Raw genomic sequence first — 20,068 nt, forward strand, 5'->3', positions numbered from 1 at the left:
GGATTGGGAAGATTGGAGAGGGGGCATTTAGCAGTTGTTACACGTCAGTTTTCTGTGAGGCCGTGATATCAATCCGGTCGAGCTGGCCGTTTTTGCCAAAGCATGGCCCTCTCATAATTTTAGTTGTGAAACATTAGGTAAAATATCTACTTTACGATGATTTTGTCAAGCAGAACTCCTCTGATTTACTTAGTCGAAATGAGATATTCTGGCAAATCGTCAAAAGTATGCTAATTTATATGTTTCACAAAGCGTTCAGAGAGGACTTGAATTATTCGTATCAACAAGAAAATCGCATTATCATAATGTTTATAATGTATGCAAACATATTCTTGTGTCGCCATTCACTGCCCATTTTGGAAGTTCAATGGCTGGTGAATCAATAAAGCGATCTTTATCTTATTTCTAGTAGTCAAATATTGGTACCTATTTGTATTTCGTTTTGTATAATAGGTGTAGTGAATTAATTTGTTTTATAACGGGAAATATAGAGGAGACCACTTATATCTAACTAAAGATTAAGTTTAGTTAATTTTTAACTTTACAACACGACAAATAAAGTAGAAAATACATACATACATAACTTCACGCCCACGGGGGTAGGCAAAGACAATAGATCGTCAATTGCTACGAATCTTACACACCTCTTTCGCTTCATCAACAGTCATCAGTCTTTCCATGCATGCTCGTCGGTTAAGGGTACTTTTAACTAAAAAATCTCTTAAAGAAATTCTAGATAAGTTTACTTAAAAAACATAGTAGATTCATGTGACATTTTCGTCAATTTACGTGTCTGCCCCACCTCGACCTGGCCGCAACCTTCGCAGCACTGGCCTTAGCACAGTATACACTTATACAGCACAAACAAACACATAAACACTCACGCATTATGTCATACCACTTACACTTGACCTACGTATTGTGATTAAGGTAAAACAACAGGTGCGTGTGTCCAAGACAAGTTATTTTAAAACTGTCTTTCTGCAACAGGTTTTGACCCTTTATCACAATTGTCTGTTAAATAAATGATGTCCACGTGTAAATATAAGACTCTTCTTTACGGAATAAGCCGGTAAACGAGCAGACGGAACACCTGATGGTAAGCTATCGCCGCCGCCCACTTGTAACACCAGAGGCCGTACCGGTCTTTAGGGGTTAGGAATTTAAGGGTTGTCGGGGAATCGGGGATTGGGAAGGGAGGTAATTGGGTCACCGGTAACCTCACTCACACAACGCAAGCGTTGTTTCACGTCGGTTTTCTGTGAGGCCGTGGTATCACTCAAGTCGAGCCGGCCCATTCGTGCCGAAGAATGGCTCACCCCACACTCTACTCTCTCTCTCTCATAAAAGGGGGCTTGCCATCGTCGTATGTCGTTGGATCATCGATTTTTATAGTATTCCATGCAAACATCACAGAAAAGATTTAAGATTCCCTCAAAATTATAAACCAATGCTGAAAACCTTTTTAAGCAATCATAACGAAACAGGATTTATTCAACACTACTTCATTAACGGACATTAAAAAACGAAACTGTCAAACAATAACTGTCTATGGTCATTAAAAGAAGTTTATAGTTGTCTATGGTATTTGACAGATGTCACCGTTACGTTTGAACTTTGGAGAGTGCATGTAATATTTATATTTTAAATATTTATTTGTTTTGTGAATAATTTATTGAGAACTGTTGTTTATTTTAATATATGTGTGGTCCAATCGGTGCTATGGAATCCAGATTAGCTGTAATTCTGGACATTTGATATGGTTTTGTTTATTTTGAGGATATTTAACGTGTTTTAGGTATGTATGTTTATGTTTTTGATTTTGAATCGTTTTCGAAAAACTGATTGCGATTTGTGAGAAGACATACCTATGTTTTGTATTAAGTACAAAAACATATAGATTTTAATAAATGAATTATTACTATAGTGACTAGGTACGTACCTACCTTATAGTTAATTTGAATTTTACTGGTATTCAGGTAGGTTTAAGACTGGGGGGCTAGCAACCAAAATATTTACATACTACCTTATTGTGTTTATTCAGAAACTAGGTGTTGTGGCTGAAAACATTGACAAATAATAAGAAGGATTCTATGGATATCTAAACCAGTAAACGGTTTAACTGCTTCATTGTTGTGTGTATATAATTTTGTATCCGATAATAGAACTTATAATAGAAGTTTTTATATTAAGAAAATGTTCTACGTAAAAAAATAATTAAAGAAGAAAAATATTTGGGACATTACTATAATAGTTTATTACACAAGTACCTATAGGTAAGCTCTTCTCTCCTATGGCGTTAAAAAGAGACAATAGAATACAAGATACGTAATTACTACTACTAGTGGTCGCCTAGTGGTCGAAATTCAACCATATACGATTTAATTTACAATACCACTTAACATACGAGCAAGGATAATTTTTATTTAACTCAAACTCAAACAAAACTCTTTTCATATAAGACGTGAGAATATCATCGCAATGTCTATCGATTTTGACGTTTTGTCAAATACGATCAGATACTATGCATGTGTGTGTAATGTTTTATTTATTGATTTAATGTACTTTATAAGCATTATTTTTGAAAAATATTAGCGTCCTGCACTTCTCCTACACATAAACTATAAGTGTACCAAATTTTATGCTCCTACGTCCGCGCAATTTTCGTAAAAAGAGGTCCAAAGTTTTTGCATCACGTATTAATATATAGATATACAGATACATTGTCTCCCTACTCGTAATAGGCAATAGGCATAATGATGACGAGGTATAAAAATTAAAAAATATATAATCTGTCATACAAAATAAAAAAAACTTAGATAACATGAATCAAAGTTTAGGAGTGGGAGCAAATACGTAATTTCTACATATAAAATGTATGTAGAAGTGACGACACGCGAAAGTATTCTACACAAAAAAAGCGTGTAATTCAAAGTGTCAAACAAGACGGGCTTTAAAATAAAAATGAGTCATCTACCCTATTATCTAAGTTCATCGGGTTAATTGCTACTTCTTACACGACTTGACCGTACGTGTGAAGATTACTACTTATCGTTATTACACAATTAACTATACTATTACTATGAATGCGTAAAGTTTTAGTATCACACTCGTGTCTCTCAGTCGCCGCGTCGTGTGTTGATGAATATGATGATGATAATATCATTAGATGATGCTGCTCATGAATCTAGCATGGCTTGAAACTAGTCGAGTTCCTCGTCAAACAGTTATGTGTGTAGGCTTTGTGTTTGATTCCCGGGTCCATCATATTATTATTTTTTGATATTTAATCAATTGCTGTTCGTTAGTCTCACTAAAACTCGAGAACCGCTGGACCGATTTGGAAAGTTTTGGTCTTGAATTAATTGTGGAAGTCCAGAGAAGGTTTAAATCAAAATTTAACAAAGATGTTGAAACTATGTTCGGTGTATGGCACAGTCTATTTTACATGGAATTGGCACTCATACATAAGATAACATTGTAAAAGTTCTTGTTACATTTAATTATTATTAAATTGTCTTCAGTAATTTGGTAACAGCGCTTTCATTTTGTTTGTTCTTAGCCAAAATAATAATATGTCTTTAATAATTTGGTAACCACGCTTTCATTTTGTTTGTTCTTAGCCAAAATAATAATAATAATATGAATGCACCTTTCTACACCTTCCAATACGGCCGCATGCGCACCGATCGTGCACATGCGACAGTTGCAGCACATTTAAACTTTCACCAATGAACTTAAGTTCAAATGTCTGCCATTACTCGTTTAATGTATCCTGTAATTAATATTTAACAGTCTGTATAATAAACTAACATATGTTTTTATTAATTCTGTAGTTAAAATAATGTTGCTAATAATGCCAGTTCACGCGTTACTTTTTGCAAACTTTGATAGAACTCAAATCATTGTACCTTAATATCGCACCCTTAGAATAACACCCTTAGAAAAAGTAATTTAATTCATTTCCGTAACATTCGATTTTATCATAAACTGGTGTTATAAAATATACTTTACAACCAAAGAACTAATCTATAAGAACTTGCAGTTTTTGTATTCGGTCACTTTCATTCTAAGGGTGCGATATATTGTCTTAGTAGCGACCACGGGGCAAACGATAAAAGTAAAAAGCTTCAGCTATCCTTCCAACTTCAATTGCTGATCCGTAAGGACCCTGCAGCATAGAATACTCCTGTAGTGTCTGAACTGTCTAGGTACTGTTTTATTTTCGACCACCGGGCTCAGCCGTGGGTAACAGCAAATACTTAATTATATCATGAGACATGATTGTAACATGTTGGTATGATGTTAAAAAGTGGACTTTTTAAACAAATTGACTGACAAATCACTATTCTACACGCAAACGAAATGCATTCAGTTTGCATTCGGTCTAAAATAAATGAAATTCAACCTACTTTACTGAAACGTTGTGTGCATTTAATGACGCCTACTTATTTATTAACAGGCAACAATTACGTTGGCTAGTCGACTAGACAAGTCGATGTTTTTCTTAGATAATTACGCAATTTTTCTTTGCATAAAAACCGACCGTGCCGTGATTTTGCTAGATATTTATTTGACCAAAAACATAATGTTAGGTTCACGTTACTTAATATAAATGGCGCACTCATTCCTCTAATTCGCCAACACCCGCTGCTAGCAATCTAATTCTATTATTGTGTTCAAGTGTAGAATACATTTTACTACGACAACAACCCCCTGGCGACGTCCTTGGCCCCTTTACGGCGGCGACACCATAGCCAATGGGGTAATGTCCTCACGTAGATCAATAAATAAATATTAGCTACAATGTATGTAGGTAAAATGTACCTTATGCATTCGACACAAGGACGGTTGTCAACAAATTGTAGTTTGATGGTGTTATAGTAGTTGCAAATGTATTTATTTGTGCATTAAAAATATGTAAGAAGGAATGCATCTACGTTAGTATGTGTCATATACTTCCAACAATACCAACTCGATTTCGCGGATAATATAATATGAAATAGAATATCACAATATAAGTTTATACCACCCTATAGGTACGTAACAACGATGAAAGTATGTGTTGCAATACAAATATATCAGCAGTACTGTCTAGGTACCTCTTCTTGATACAAATAAATGACATACAGACAGACAGACATACATTTTGTAACAGTTTGACGAGTTTCGGTTGTCCAAACCGTTTTCAGGAAAGACGACTCATGAACAATTAAGGCGCAATCAATAAGATTCCTACATGGTCGGCAACGTAGTTGTGATGCCCCTCGTGCGTGTTGCAGCCGCGATTAGGTACTATCTAAGTCAAAGTTAAAGTCAAATCATTTATTCCAATTAAACTATATACTTAGGTACTTTTGAAACGTCAACAATGAAATAAATAATCAATAGTTTGTTAGTCTGTTCGTCAGTGAAGCTAGGTGCTCGTTCCAAAGCGTAGCTCATCAGGCCAACCTCAAGTATTCTTGCGACGGTGCTACCGATAGTAACTAATCATATAATAACAAACAAACACGTTATACATACATAATCTTGACAAATGTCTGTAGGTAATCACCATAACAGAATAAATTCACATCCACAGGTTATTTACCATAAAAACTAAAGCACATGGCGTACTAATGTATTGCTACATAAATAACTCGTTATGTACCGCAATAAAGTTTATTTATGTACCCGTGTATAGTAGTGTAGTAGCTATCTACATACACATAATACATAGGTATGTATAGTATGTCTACAATGTGTACTACCTAAGTAATTGCCATGTGAACTTAAAGTTATTACTTTATTAATATTGTCATTAAACTTAAAGATGGATTGACGTTCATTTTCATAAGCATAGAATTCAAACATACCTACAAATAAATAATGAAATTATATAAGGAGCTTGATTTTTCCTCTGGAAAATAGATGTCACCCTCCAATCTTCTGAATCACAAAAATAAAATGTACTAGCTGTTGCGCGCGACTACCTATTGGGATTTTTATTGTTTTAAATTTAAATTAAATAAGTTTTTTATAAAATTGAAGTAGCCTAAGTTACTCAGTACTTAGAACATCAGGTACCTGTCAAAAAAATTCCGTCGAAATCGGTCCAATCATTTCAGATTCACAGGCATACAAAAATTTTAAAGAATGTGATTTGGCTATATTTGTCATATGTATATTATGAAGTAAGCATATACATGAAGTAAGAAGCGGTCATTTTCAATACAAAGAGACACTCCAATTTTAAGTCTAGATGTACCAAAACTATGATACCTACATGACAAATAATGATAGTTTCCTCTCCCGCAGGCACAATGCGTTGGCTGCACACAGTAGCGGTGGCGTGCTTGCTGCACGCGGCGGTGCCGGCAGAGTACCTGCTGCCGGGCGACGTGGTGCCCTCCCACTACCACCTCAAGTACGCCTTCGACATCGACCCCGCCACCAACTTCAGCTACTTCGGCGTCGTTGATATATCCGTAAGTTATTCTTTGGTTTTTTTATGGTATAAGCCGGTAAACGAGCAGACGGATCACCTGATGGTAAGCAATCATCGCCGCCCATTTACACTTGAAACACCATTAGTCCAGTCAAATAAGGCAAAATTAGGTAAGAATCTCGGAATGCGAGATACCCAGCTGTAATTTTGTATATACTTGTATATTGACCCCCTAAAACTTGTCTCAAAACTTACATATGGTAGGGTGTAAGCAACCCTTAAAATTCAGGGTCAAAGGGCCCAAAAATCGTTTTTTTGCGGTTTTTTCGAAATATCTCATTTCCTATGGGTTTTTGGTAGTTGTATTCAATAGCAATATTGTGAAATATAAAATTCTCTACAACTTTTGTGTAAACTTTTTTTTATACGGTGAACCGTTTCCGAGATAGAGGGCGAAGAGCGCGCAGTCACTGCATCTCTTCAAAAAATTTTTTTTCGTCTAACCTATCCGTGATGGTTGTCTATGGATAGGACATTAAAAAATACGTCATGGTTCCTAAAACCATTTTTCGTCAAAATCAATCGTTTGAAAGATAGACGCTTCCAAAGTGGAAAAATGAGGTCTACAGAATGTGTCCTGCCCTCTAACTTTTAAAATAAGTGAGTAAGAAAACTAAAAAAAATATATGCTGTAGATTTTAATGGAAACTTTCAACGAAAATTGGTTTGAATGAGATATCATAATTAGTTTTTAAGAATTGATACATTTAAAAAAAAACACACTTAATTTTCCACTTTCTCAATTCTTTTAATCAATTTTTAGTTTTCTTACTCACTTATTTTAAAAGTTAGAGGGCAGGACACATTCTATAGACCTCATTTTTCCACTTTGGAAGCGTCTATCTTTCAAACGATTGATTTTGACGAAAAATGGTTTTAGGAACCATGACGTATTTTTTAATGTCCTATCCATAGACAACCATCACGGATAGGTTAGAAGAAAAAATTTTTTTTTGAAGAGATGCAGTGACCGCGCGCTCTCCGCCCTCTATCTCGAAAACGGTTCACCGTATAAAAAAAAAGTTTACACAAAAGTTGTAGAGAATTTTGTATTCTACAATATTGGTATTAAATGCAAATACCAAAAACCCATAGGAAATGAGATATTTCGAAAAAACCGCAAAAAAACGATTTTTGGGCCCTTTGACCCTGAATTTTAAGGGTTGCTTACACCCTACCATATGTAGGTTTTGAGACAAGTTTTAGGGAGTCAATATACAAGTATATACAAAATTACAGCTGGGTATCTCGAATTCCGAGGTGAATTCCTAAATTGACTGGACTACATAGGCGTTATAAGTTGAGTCTGCCGGCCTTTAGGAGGTTAGGAATTTAAGGATTGTTGGGGAATCGGGCATTGGAATGATTTGGAAGGGGGGTAATTGGGCCTCCAGTAAAGACACAACGAAACACAACTCAAATATCAATAGTTGTTATTAGTGGTCAATTTCGATTCAGTTTTCCACCTTAGTGTGTTTTATATCAACATATTAGGTACATTAGATGTGTTATCTAATGTCTCCTATGTTACGGACGGTTATTTTATTGTTTTCAGACATCAATATTCCAAATACCGACTGACCCACTGAAACCTTATTTAGTTTCAAAAATCGTTCTTTCGTGTATTTATTTCAATTGCTATTTATTCATTGACGCGTTGTTGTTGCCGTATAGTTTATTAAAATCAATGCAGACATGTGACTAATTTAACTAAACATACAAATGAATTATAATATGAATGTACATGTAGCTTGTGAATTTCAACTTTATACTGTTGTAATAAAATCTAAATAAGATTGCAGAAATTTGACAGTTCAGGGTAACTTTATTAATGTCTCCAATAGCTTTTACGCGCGGTTTCGTTCACGTCAAATTGCGCCATAACAGCTGCTGTCTGTTGAGAGCTGTCTTTCGATACAATTTCTTCGAAATCAGTATAGTAGTTTAGTCACACAGGTATAACAAACAAACAAACCGTCGGTTAAATTCTTTCCTGTTAGGCTTAAAAATGATTCATATAGGTGAAGGTCGCTTGGCAGACGTCAGCGCATGCAAATTATTTGCCAAGTAAATATGTATTAGTGTATTAATGCATTTAACAGCAGGGCCTCCGGTAAACTCACTCACACAACAAATACAACGCAAGCGTTGTTTCACGTTGGTTTTCTGTGAAGCCGCGGTATCACTCCGATCGAGCCGGTCGAGTTAATCTATAGATTTTGCGAAATTATTGATTTTTGTCAGTCCTGGTTTTAATGAGATTTTCCTACAATCTCCTGGTTGTTTGCTCCTATTCCATAAAAATACTGTCTTGAATAATTTAATCAGAAATCGCCAATAGGTAAATAAACCATTAGTTATTTTTAAAATATTTAAATCTTCATCGTGTTAAAAATAAAATCAACTCTAAAATATTTTATGATAATGACCTACATTTTATTAGCATTTCTTTTCGATACAGTTTACTGTTATAATTTATTTAAAAATATATAGCATCAATAAATTAAATTAAATATCTAAATAAACCGAATTAAACCAGTTTTATAGCTATAAAAATTAAAAATATCACCTCCTCGATATCAGAGACAATATTTCCAATATAGAGTTATTCATAGACAATAGAGAGGTACCGTTAGATACGGTGTGGCGGGAATTAGCATAAAAATAGTTTAGTGTCTATTGCCTCCTCGGTCGATAACCTACCTATTAGGTACCTATTAGAATTTTAAAAAGCTATTCGATATTTTTTCTCGTCCATGTTTTGATTTTGCATATCGCATATTGTTATGTTTTTACTTGGGTTCCTCATGTTAGATCTTCCATTCGGGCAAAGTAGGTATTTGGTAGGTCTAAGTACCTACCTACCTACTTACCTAATCATAATAGGTGTCATAATGCAACGTCAAGCCTTTTATTTCCCAAGGGGTAGGCAGAGGTGCACATTACGGCACGTAATGCCGCTGTATAATGTATACCCACTTTTCACCATTTGTGTTATAATTCCCGTATAATAAGGGGTGGCACAATTCTAGACTCCGTGCTACTACCGAGAAATTTTGGAAAACCGAAAAAAAGCCTTTAAATATTTTGCCCGACCCGGGAATCTAAACCGATTCCCCTTGCCCGGCAGTCGCACTTACTACTCCTTGGCCAACGAAGCTTCTTAATCTTCAAATTAAATAAAATTAGAATCATTGATATCTTATTGATATCAATGATTCTAATTTAGGCATAAACTAGACAAACTCAAGACTTACTGGTGCAACATTGTAGCAAGATACTCAGTAGAACATACTACACCTAGTGTAGAACATACCGTATACATAGGAACCTTTACTCAACCTGGAGATCGAACCTGACACGATCCGGCTGATATTCATTTAACCATTAAATGAACAAGGCAGTAGGTAATATCTAATATCTATTCTTAAACAAGTTCTTACTAACCAAAGAATTTTCAATTGACATTTCGAATGTAAATATTGTATGTGGGCGTTAAGATAATCTACTCGTGAGTACCTCTTTAATCTCTGCCCAAAGGTCATTGACATCAAACCAATGTTCCTATGTAAGCATATGTAATTGTCTATTTTGTTGGGAGACTATTATTTTTTTACTTATATTTATTTATGTATACCTATGTAAATTAACTGGATAGGATGGACATACCAAGGGAATGGATAAATTGCGTGTGGAATTTTCTTTATCTTGACTTTTCCTAAAGTGTTTGGATTGGGCTCTAAATTAACATTTACCTGTACCGTGTTGAGGTATTAACTATTTTAATTTAACTATTAAGTTAAAAAGAATCGGTATGTTCCTTTAAGCATTATGGTAGTTACCAGTTGATAGCTTTCTGCGCAAAATATTCTTTAATCCAAGAAGAATAAGAGACAGATTTCGTTAATTAATCCAAACAATTTGTATTATTCACAAATGGTTAAGCACATTATCAATTATCTCCATTATTAAGTAGATAATAGGCGTACCTACCAATTAATTAATTACCTCTAAGTCATTACCGATTGTCTCGGCCAATTATAAAGACTGCCATAGAACTGACGAAAAACGACAAACCGTTGTAAACAAGCCGCTGCGCCATGTTTTACAAACACAATGTAGTAATTGTAGCAGTTGTAATAATCAGTCAATAATAACTGACCGGCGACAAAGGGAAATGAATAGTAATACACAAACAGAATTACGATTTAATGGTTCCTTAGTACGATAGTCTTCTTATTGAAATGATAAGTAGGTAATAGACGATGGACATAGCTCAATAGTTCAATATTTTATATTAGTTACACACCACCGGATTAGCCATATAGCAGGAGGCATCAAATGCTATGTGCCCCGCGCATTGGGGAGACCCGCGCTTTGGTATATTTCATCTATACATACTTTGAACCAGTCATGTTAATAAATCCCATAAGGGGATAAGCCTTGCCATACCACCAGATAATTATTATACAGATAGGTATACCAATACGGTAATAGCACAAGAGTGCTAGCTTGAATTTGAATCATTAAAAATGTTATGGCAGTTTTGGGCTATGGAAATATGTTTATCATTGTAGTAATGGACCAATAAACAAATTGATTTGGGACCCGCAAACATCACAGGAGCCCCGATCATGAGCGCAAATAGGAAACCTCCCGTCCACTCATTTAGACACTAAATCTGTTAATCACAAAATAACCTGCTTCAAGGATTACATTAACATGTTACGCAATTGTATATGTAAACGGAATGCAATTAAATAAACAAAATAACTGATTTTAAGGTATTTCTGTACGGTAGCTACGGTGGATCAATTAATTTCACGTTACACAAGACTACCCGTCAAAACAACTCTAACCCTGACCGAATTTATAGCGTTTGCAACATGTTCCAAAGATTTAATAAAAAAACAAAATTGATTGTTCATTTACATATTCATATTATGTCACATTCACGAGAGGATTGGCAGACGGGCAGTTAATCGTAACTTAATAGCTTGTCGTCTATTTTATTCAGTCCCACAGTCGCCTAACAACATTGTACACTACTTATTACATGGAACTTAGTGAAAACTGGGTGTACATTGTTCAGTCGCATTACGTGTCGTAATGTGTATCTTTCTCTGCCCCTTTGAGGATAAAAGGCTTGATGATACATTACATATAGTATTATGAGGACATAACAAGTCAAGTACAGGAGTCCTTAACTAGGTCTATAACATGGTACTTACATAATGTTAGGAAGTGTTTGACAAAGATGTGGGAAGCGAAAAATGACATTCCTATTGTCCCAACCCAAAAAATCTAATCTAAATCAAGGATGGAATTTAAGATAATACTCCCATCATTGTATCTTGTTTCAAGTCTATTCAAAGGCAATAGGTACTTACGTATAGATAAGTATGTACACGTGAAAAAACACTGACTATGTCATTCAACTCACATGCGAATATGTTTCCAAATAGCAAATGCTTGCCATTACCACCTGGTCACAAGTCACAGCAAGTCTACCGACACCCATCTTTCAATTACACTTTCAACTTTATTGTCCTGTAATAAATTCGAAAATCTATTGAATCTACACCATGTAGCTATGTAATTGTAATGCACACTACGATCTGCCACTTACATAGACGCGGCAGGAATAACAAACTCCTTTGAAGGTTTTCCTCTATTTCTACTGTCTTGTATAATATCCTTATGTACCTGTATATAGAAGGTATGGTTGTTTACTTCGAAATACCAGGTATATGAGGTACACCTCCCTTTGTATCCTAGCGGGTTTACCGGGGCTACCGGGTTGTTTTTTTAGTCAGAGAGAGTCTGACATTCCCGCCTCGTCTAAGGCGGGGGATAATTTTCCGGATGATAATTTAAGGGGGTGAAGTCATTGGATAATTTTCCCCCTTAATAAAACCCCACTTGTGTGTATTTTAAAGCTCTTTGTGATTATAATCGAAAGAGGTTGACAGTGTCCTGGAATTGCTACTACCCATTAAACAACACCGTCGAGTCGAATGCTCCCATTTTACCTTCGTTATAGGGAGACTTTTATACAGCAGTGGACATCTTCTGACTGATGATAACCATGCACAAAAGCACGTACTCACTAAAAAGGCCACTCCTTATCCTCAATTAGCCTCAACCTCCCAAATTCGTAATTACACTAATTAGGTACATATCTCGAGCAAAACTGCATTTCACACGATGATGCAACAACTGCATGAAGTTACAGTAATAAGGTAATAATAAGTAATTGTGTTATGAACAAGTCGAGCAGTGAGTAGCACACTGAGCGAGATTACCTAACCGAATTAACGAACGAACTGACTACGATCTCATAACTAAATTACTTTTTGATTAATTACCCACCTCAGGTAGACTAGTTATTCTACACGTTTGTTTAGACGTCATTCTTTGAGAGTACACTACTTGTTTATGGGTATATTACTTATTGTTGACTTTGCTTTGTTCTCTAATAGATAGTTGTGATGATACAGGAGATATTATGTTATCGGCTAATAGTAACTGTTTGACGAGGAACCCGACTAGTTTCAAGCGATGCTACAGGTTCATATTCAGCGCGACAATCGTGTCGTGCGTCGCGGAATGCTGCTCATAAAAATGGGCTTCTAGCATCTTGAAACTAGTCGAGTAACATAATAATTAATTTGTCTCACGGAAGTTATAATCAAAATAGGAGATGTGTAAAGTATGGCTTATATTTTCCAACTCCTATCATAGTTGTTTGAGTTCAACTCAATCCCATGTTTCCTCTTCCAGCGTCCTCTATCAGACGAATTCAGTCTCTCTCTGGTGTTTTCTTCCAATCATATTGAAATAAATTAATATGTCATTTTCTATATATACAATGTGATAGGGGCGAGACTTCTAACCCGTTAAGGCTGAGTTCTACATCTAATTTTATCGACAAAAGTCGGGGGTCGAAGGGGTCGAATCCCCTCCCCCTAAAAATTATGGCTATTTTAATATTTTTTTTACTTTTTTTGATATCAAAGGTGGTATGCGTCGTAGAAACAAAAAAAAACGACAAACGGTAGCTAATAACCTTGGCTTACTAATTCATTACTTTTTTCATATGTTTGATAATGTTTTGGTGAGAAAAAAATCATTTGTGAATTGTTTTTACCGAAAAAATCACTATTTTTCAACATTTTCAATTAGGGGTTCAACCCCCATATTATTATTTTTGGCGATAAAATTTGATGTAGTACTGAGCCTTAACGGGTTAGAAGTCTCACCCCTATCACATTGTATACATCTCCATGACGATACACAAACGAACTACGATAAAATAGTTTGACATTTATTCCGGAAAAAACAGCGCTCCCAAACTAGTTTCCAACATTTCAGAAACGCTGTCAATATCAAAATATTCCCATTAATATACCGCCCCTAACATCCCCTCATCCAATCAACTGGATGACACAGTGATGACGTCATCAGCGAGTAAACAACAGCCACTTGTGTCGGGAAACTACTTCCATAGACAATCACTCTGTATTAATGTTCTTTTTATCGGTTATGAATTTGTGATAACTGTGTGATGTGTATTGTCAGTGGCAGGTCAAGGTTCGATTTGATAAAGGAAATTAATTGGAATCGCTTCGGGAGGGGGGATTTTTGCGTGTATTGTTTGGATAGGAATTAAACTGAGAAGATTGAGTATTTATAATTGAGTAAAGGGATTAATAATATACATTTTAGTTACTGGTTAGGTACTTGTATGATTTCAAATATGTCTAAAGTCAATAGAATCGAGTAGCCGTACATAGAAGTAGCTTTTTGCAACTCTATAGACAATTGGTATAATGCGTGTATTTTCTCTCTCCTCAGACATTAAACGTTAGTATCATAGTGTCAGACCCTTACCGACTAAAAACCACCCCGTTCCTACTCCTACTTTTCGAACCGGAGCCCCGGTAGACCCTAGCTAGGTGGTCCGCTGCTCCGGATCAGGCATCAGCCCTACTGCACCCCATATGTGCCACCACATATCCTGATGGCTCTTTAAGATGCGAAACACGAAGCGCCGTACGCGTACTAAAAAGTAATGAAATTACCAAAGATGATAGAAGACCAAGACTTCGCCTGGCACAGGGATCACAATCAAAACCAAGCCTTGCTAAAGTTTCACAGATTAAAGAAACATACAGAACGTTAAAATACTTAATATAGGTATCTATATCGACAATTTATTATCCTATAATGTGTGTCCTATAAGGCACAGTCATAAAAACCTTCATAAGTTTATATTTAGGCATGTCAGGCCAGCCTTGACAAGTTCGGTCTAAGTACTGACGCAACACACTTTCAAAACATAACAATAGATTACGATAACGTTATTTATAATAAATAAACGAAATAACCGTTATTTGTATAGTTGGCGACAGGTTGTAAAAAGTAGTTATTTTTGTTATTCAGTTTTTTTAATTTGCCATAGAGAAATCTGTTGGTCAAGGCTTGTCTATGTTTGGAAGGCTGTTTCGCAGTGACCCGTGCCTTGCCTGGCCGTTCTAAACGATTATTTTAACATCAGCAAAGTATCTTGTACAAGTTACATCAAGTTACATTGATTATATTCAATTATTTGACAATTTTAAGTCATGCTATATGGATTTAAGCAGTCAAATTACGAAATTAAGCAGGTTATGTAATCTCAGAAGCACTTGACCGCCGTTATTTTGGAATGATATACAGAAAAAGTCGGGAATTGAACTCAAGACTAAAAACTCAAACATCCTATCCTATAGGGGAATATTTTTTTATTTGCTGACTTGCAATTTCGTTCAAATTTATTCCTAGAAACAATAAATAAATAACCTAAATGTCCTTCCTTATCATAGATCGGTTTCAAGACCACCTCTAAAGAACTGTAACTATCTATGTACGAAATAAGACGTGATTTCATGCATCATGTAACTGCAACTTACCTACTTATTTCGACATGTCACCGCAGTCGTGATTATAGCTACACTTACTAGTCTAGTACTTAAGGAGGTAAACACACAAATTAACTAAATGAACTTTTTTGTGAGATGGCTAAACAAGTTGGATCATCTGATGGTAAGCAATGAGCGTCACACACATATCCGCAACACAACACAGAGAAATTGGAGGTATGTTGCTAGCCTTTGGAGAGAGCTGCGGACTACCTAATGGGTTTACTGGGGATCCGGGTCGAAAAGCAGGAGTAGAAACAGGGTGGTTTTTAATCAGTAAGAGTCTGACACTCCCTATTACCTCGCTCAAAGCGAAAGAAGTCATTGGACGATTTTCTCCCTGAAAAAAAAAGTACTTAAGGACACAAATAAACTAAATGAACTTTATAATGAGATGGGTAAACAAGCTGGATCACCTGATGGTAAGCAATTTTAGCGTCGCACATAGTTATTTGCGACCAGAGAAGTTGGAGGTGCGTTGCTAGCCTTTGAAGAGAGATGGAAACGCGTTGCTAGCCTTTGGAGAGAGCTACAAACTACCTAGCGGGTATACCGGGTATCCGGGTTGAAAAGATGGAATAAGAACGGTTTTAATCAGTAAGAGTCTGACACTCCCTATTACCTCGCTCAAAGCGAAAGAAGTCATTGGACGATTTTCTCCCCGTTAAAAAAAGCCATTGGAGATAGGATTGGACCTCAATTAGGTTTGACACGGGTTTTCTATAAGGCCCTGGTATCTATTAACCATTATTCTTTTATCCACAGCTAAACGTGAAAAAGGCGACGTCGAAAATAGTCCTTCACGCAAATGACATTTTGATCGCGGACCCTATCATCCGCTCGGGTGATACACCATCCCACAAGGTGACGGGGTACAAGGTCAATGACACCTACAGCCTGATGACCATCACCCTGGACCAGGAGCTGCAGCAGGATGAGAACTACACCCTCACCATACCGTTCTACGGCAACATCAAGCATGGACTCGATGGGGCCTACATCAGTACCTATGTCGATCAGATGACCAAGAAGAAAGAGTGAGTGTACTTTCAAGAATATTTTAAATTAACTAATGTCATTAATTATTATGTTATCGGCTTACTCATATAACAGTTTGACGAGGAACTCGACTCGTTTCAAGCCATGCTAGAGGCTCGTATTCATAAGCATCAACTAACGTCTTTCAATTTTCGAAAGGATAGGCAGATATGCACCTACTACCCACACTTTTCACCAGGGTATATCATTTTCTTTCGCTCTCTGGTCTCTGGTCGTTCCTCTATGACTGAAGATCGTGATCATCCTGGTATTACTCTGGATCGGGTTCAGTTTGGGTGAATTGTCTCCAACAGCTCTAGTCTGCGGCTATTTGCATTGGTGGTGTTATAACTACAAATAACTCAGGCTTTATGTCAATAAATCCATGTTGCAATATATTTTGTGAGTGTAGAGGCCAAGGTGTTGCCTTGGCATTAAGCCAATATACACTGTACCTACAAGGATAAAGGATACCTTAGTTACTGGTGTTATGTTTACTAATGAATCTGTTTCCTTCCTGTGGTTTACATTGGTACACACCAATGTCTTGTGGTTCAAGATCCTTTGTATTTTGTTTCTCGAAAAAAACCCGAGTATTTTCCTGGAGAAACCAAAAATAATTATGTATTATCTACCAACAAAAAACCTTTATTATCTTTGCCACTTTATCATATTTACTTCGTACCGCCTCAACCATTCTCACCTCTTAAAGATTTTCTAGACATCCACAAATAATTCAAGACCAAAAATAGCCAAATCGGTGCAGCCGATTTCGACTTTTAGCGAAACTAATGAACTGCAATTTATTTTTATTATATAGATATTTAAGCGAAAGGACTTATCAAAACCCAGGTTTTAGAACTAACTAAGGATCCCATCTTCGAGTTACACGACGCAACAACTAAGAGCTTATCCTATCCAGTTATATACAATGTATTTTACGACCCTACAAAATTACCGTTTTACTCAATTAATGTACGTTTCTCCCACAGATACCTGATTACAACGCAGTTCGAGGCGATCTCCGCTCGCAAGGCGTTCCCTTGCTTCGACGAGCCGATGTACAAAGCAACCTACTCCATCGTCATTGGCCATCACAAGGACTACACTGCCATTTCCAACATGCCTCTCGAGAACTCTGTTTCAGAAAAGTAAGTTTCAATTTATACAGGATTAACTCATAAACTTTTCGGATCGGATTTTTTAAAAGAGGAACGAATGGAGTTTCTTACTCGTTCTTCTCCATTCGAAGCTTCACTTTGGAACGAGCACCTAGCTTCACTGACGGACAGACTGACAGACTATTGTTTATTTCTTTCTTTGTTGACGTTTCAAAAGTACCTAAGTAGATGGTTTATTTGGAATAAAAAAAGGATCTTTCGAGAAGGAAGAAGTCACAGTCGCAAATGGTATATTTTAAATAATGTATTTTCTTCCAGTGCCCTCGAGGACCACTGGCCATGGAGTCAAATTGAAAAGAAATTCAAGTAAGTAGTCAAACTATCATTTTCTTTTCTTCTCCTCTAACAATATCTTCTGATTTATTTCGTTGCGGGATCCAAGACAGTCATTCATGTCCCTGGGACACGCCGGACTTCAGTGTTCCGGTGTTTTCATGGTTGTATCTACTGTAGATCCTGGCTCACAGGAGTTGCAGTGGTATGGGAGGTAGTGGCGGGCTAGTCTAAAAAAAGAGACAATCGATATTCATAGTAAAAAAAATCTATCTAGTAGCGAGTAATTTACTAATAGATATATGTATACATAGAGACTTAAGAATTCTATTAACAGGTAGGGTCTAGGCAGGTTATTAAAATACATTTTATCTTCCAGGAAACCCAAGTCTGATTTCGTATGGGACTCGTATGAGAAGTCGGTGGCTATGTCCACCTACCTGCTGGCCTTCGTGGTCTCCAAATTCTCCTTCGTCCAGAGCCCCTCGGATCTCTCGAATACTAAGTTCAGGATATGGGCACGACCTGATGCATTGGACCAGGTCAGTTGATTCACAGATTTTTTAAAAGTATATTTTGGGTTGTTATAAAACAAGACTGTTATATTTTTTTGATGAGATGGAATGTACCTATATGACGAAGGAGAAATCTACGTGGTGTTTTGAAAAAGTGTGACGTCATCATTGCTGACGTCACAGTTGTTGTTCTCACGATGGTCACCCATTTTGGGGCTTAGAAAAACTTCACGAGTACTGTAAACTTAGTTTATTCAACTCCCAGAGAGGTCCGTACTGTACGGCGATCGGAGTGCAACTGCCCCGATTGCCTACAGTGCGGGCGTATTTATAGGACTCGGCGCACGAGCACGTGCTTACAAGTTTTAGGTTAAGTATTGAAATTACAATGATAACGTTAATTTTACATCGTATTAAACTTAAAATAATCAACTGATGATTAATAAACTGATTTTTAGGACAATCAAGTGAATTAACCAAGCTTATTCTACTTTCTCTGAATAGTTGATGTGGTTGCGCCGACATATATATTCGTATAACTTCTTAGTATAATGTTTCATGTGTATTAGATTTCGTGCTATTGAGAATTTCGTAAAAACAAGTCTTGCTTGCTCCATGCGAGGACCAAGCTAGGACCTTCGAAAACAACTTCCTCGTGAAGTGTCTTTGACATCGTTTTTTAGTTTTTTTTTAAATCATCTAACTCTTAATCTTTCGTCATGTAATCTTATTCTTCTTTCACCCACAGACTGCATACGCCTCGACAACTGGTCCCAAAGCCCTGACGTACTTCGAGCAATGGTTCAACCTGAGCTACCCGCTGCCCAAGCAAGACATGATCGCCATTCCAGACTTCGCGTCAGGCGCCATGGAGAACTGGGGCCTCATCACTTACAGGGAGAAGGACCTGCTGTATGATGAGAAGCAATCTTCCTTCTTGAACAAGGAGAGAGTTGCTACTGTAAGTGTGTTTGTTTTAGTTAGAATTTGTTTACAATGTCTGTCTGTTACGTTTCTATTAGCTGGTGGACAATATTACGTGTTTTTGGAAATGTATCAATTCATAAATAGCAGATAAGTTAATAGGGAATGAAATTATTACCTACCAAAAAATGGAAACAGTCCCGATTTTCCCAATAAATGACTTTATCAAAACTACCATAGGCCATTTTGGAATTCGACTCAGATTTGTAGACATCAATAATAAGACTTTAAAAGCTGTGAAAATTAAATAAACAACTTCCTATCCTCAGGTAATAGCCCACGAGCTGGCCCACCAGTGGTTCGGAAACCTGGTCACCATGAAGTGGTGGTCAGACCTCTGGCTGAACGAGGGTTTCGCGACCTTCGCAGCCACTGTCGCGGTGAACCACGTGGAACCGACGTGGAACGCAGACAAGAGCTCCGCTGTCAATGATATGCTGCTCATCCTGAACTTGGATTCTCTTGAGTCTTCACATCCCGTAAGTGTATAATATATTCCGTGTTAAAATAATATTTCAGCATTGTCACGGGCTTTTGACTATTTTTTAAGCGATAGGGTAAACGAGTAGACTCCAGAGCCGTAGAGGACTTGCTGGCCTTTTGGGGATTTGGATTTTGGCGGAT

General features: G+C 36.7%; 1 protein-coding gene across 4 annotated transcripts in view; it reads left to right on the top strand.

Moving 5' to 3' along the window:
* Window positions 1-20,068, top strand: part of LOC118270340 (aminopeptidase N) — a 38,950-nt gene that overhangs the window by 5,805 nt on the left and 13,077 nt on the right. For 3 of the 4 annotated variants that reach the window (XM_050698104.1, XM_050698106.1, XM_050698105.1), the window contains exons 2-8: window positions 6,301-6,470; window positions 16,219-16,490; window positions 17,484-17,642; window positions 17,931-17,978; window positions 18,325-18,487; window positions 19,209-19,421; window positions 19,714-19,923. In XM_050698104.1, coding sequence (XP_050554061.1) covers window positions 6,306-6,470; window positions 16,219-16,490; window positions 17,484-17,642; window positions 17,931-17,978; window positions 18,325-18,487; window positions 19,209-19,421; window positions 19,714-19,923 — 1,230 coding nt within the window. In that variant the 5' untranslated portion in view covers window positions 6,301-6,305. Of the gene's footprint in view, window positions 1-1,597; window positions 1,799-6,300; window positions 6,471-16,218; window positions 16,491-17,483; window positions 17,643-17,930; window positions 17,979-18,324; window positions 18,488-19,208; window positions 19,422-19,713; window positions 19,924-20,068 lie in introns of those variants that run through there. The other variant, XM_050698103.1, reaches the window with a different exon arrangement.

The sequence above is a fragment of the Spodoptera frugiperda genome, chromosome 13 (assembly GCF_023101765.2).
Source record: "Spodoptera frugiperda isolate SF20-4 chromosome 13, AGI-APGP_CSIRO_Sfru_2.0, whole genome shotgun sequence".
In the NCBI taxonomy this organism is placed as follows: domain Eukaryota; kingdom Metazoa; phylum Arthropoda; class Insecta; order Lepidoptera; family Noctuidae; genus Spodoptera; species Spodoptera frugiperda.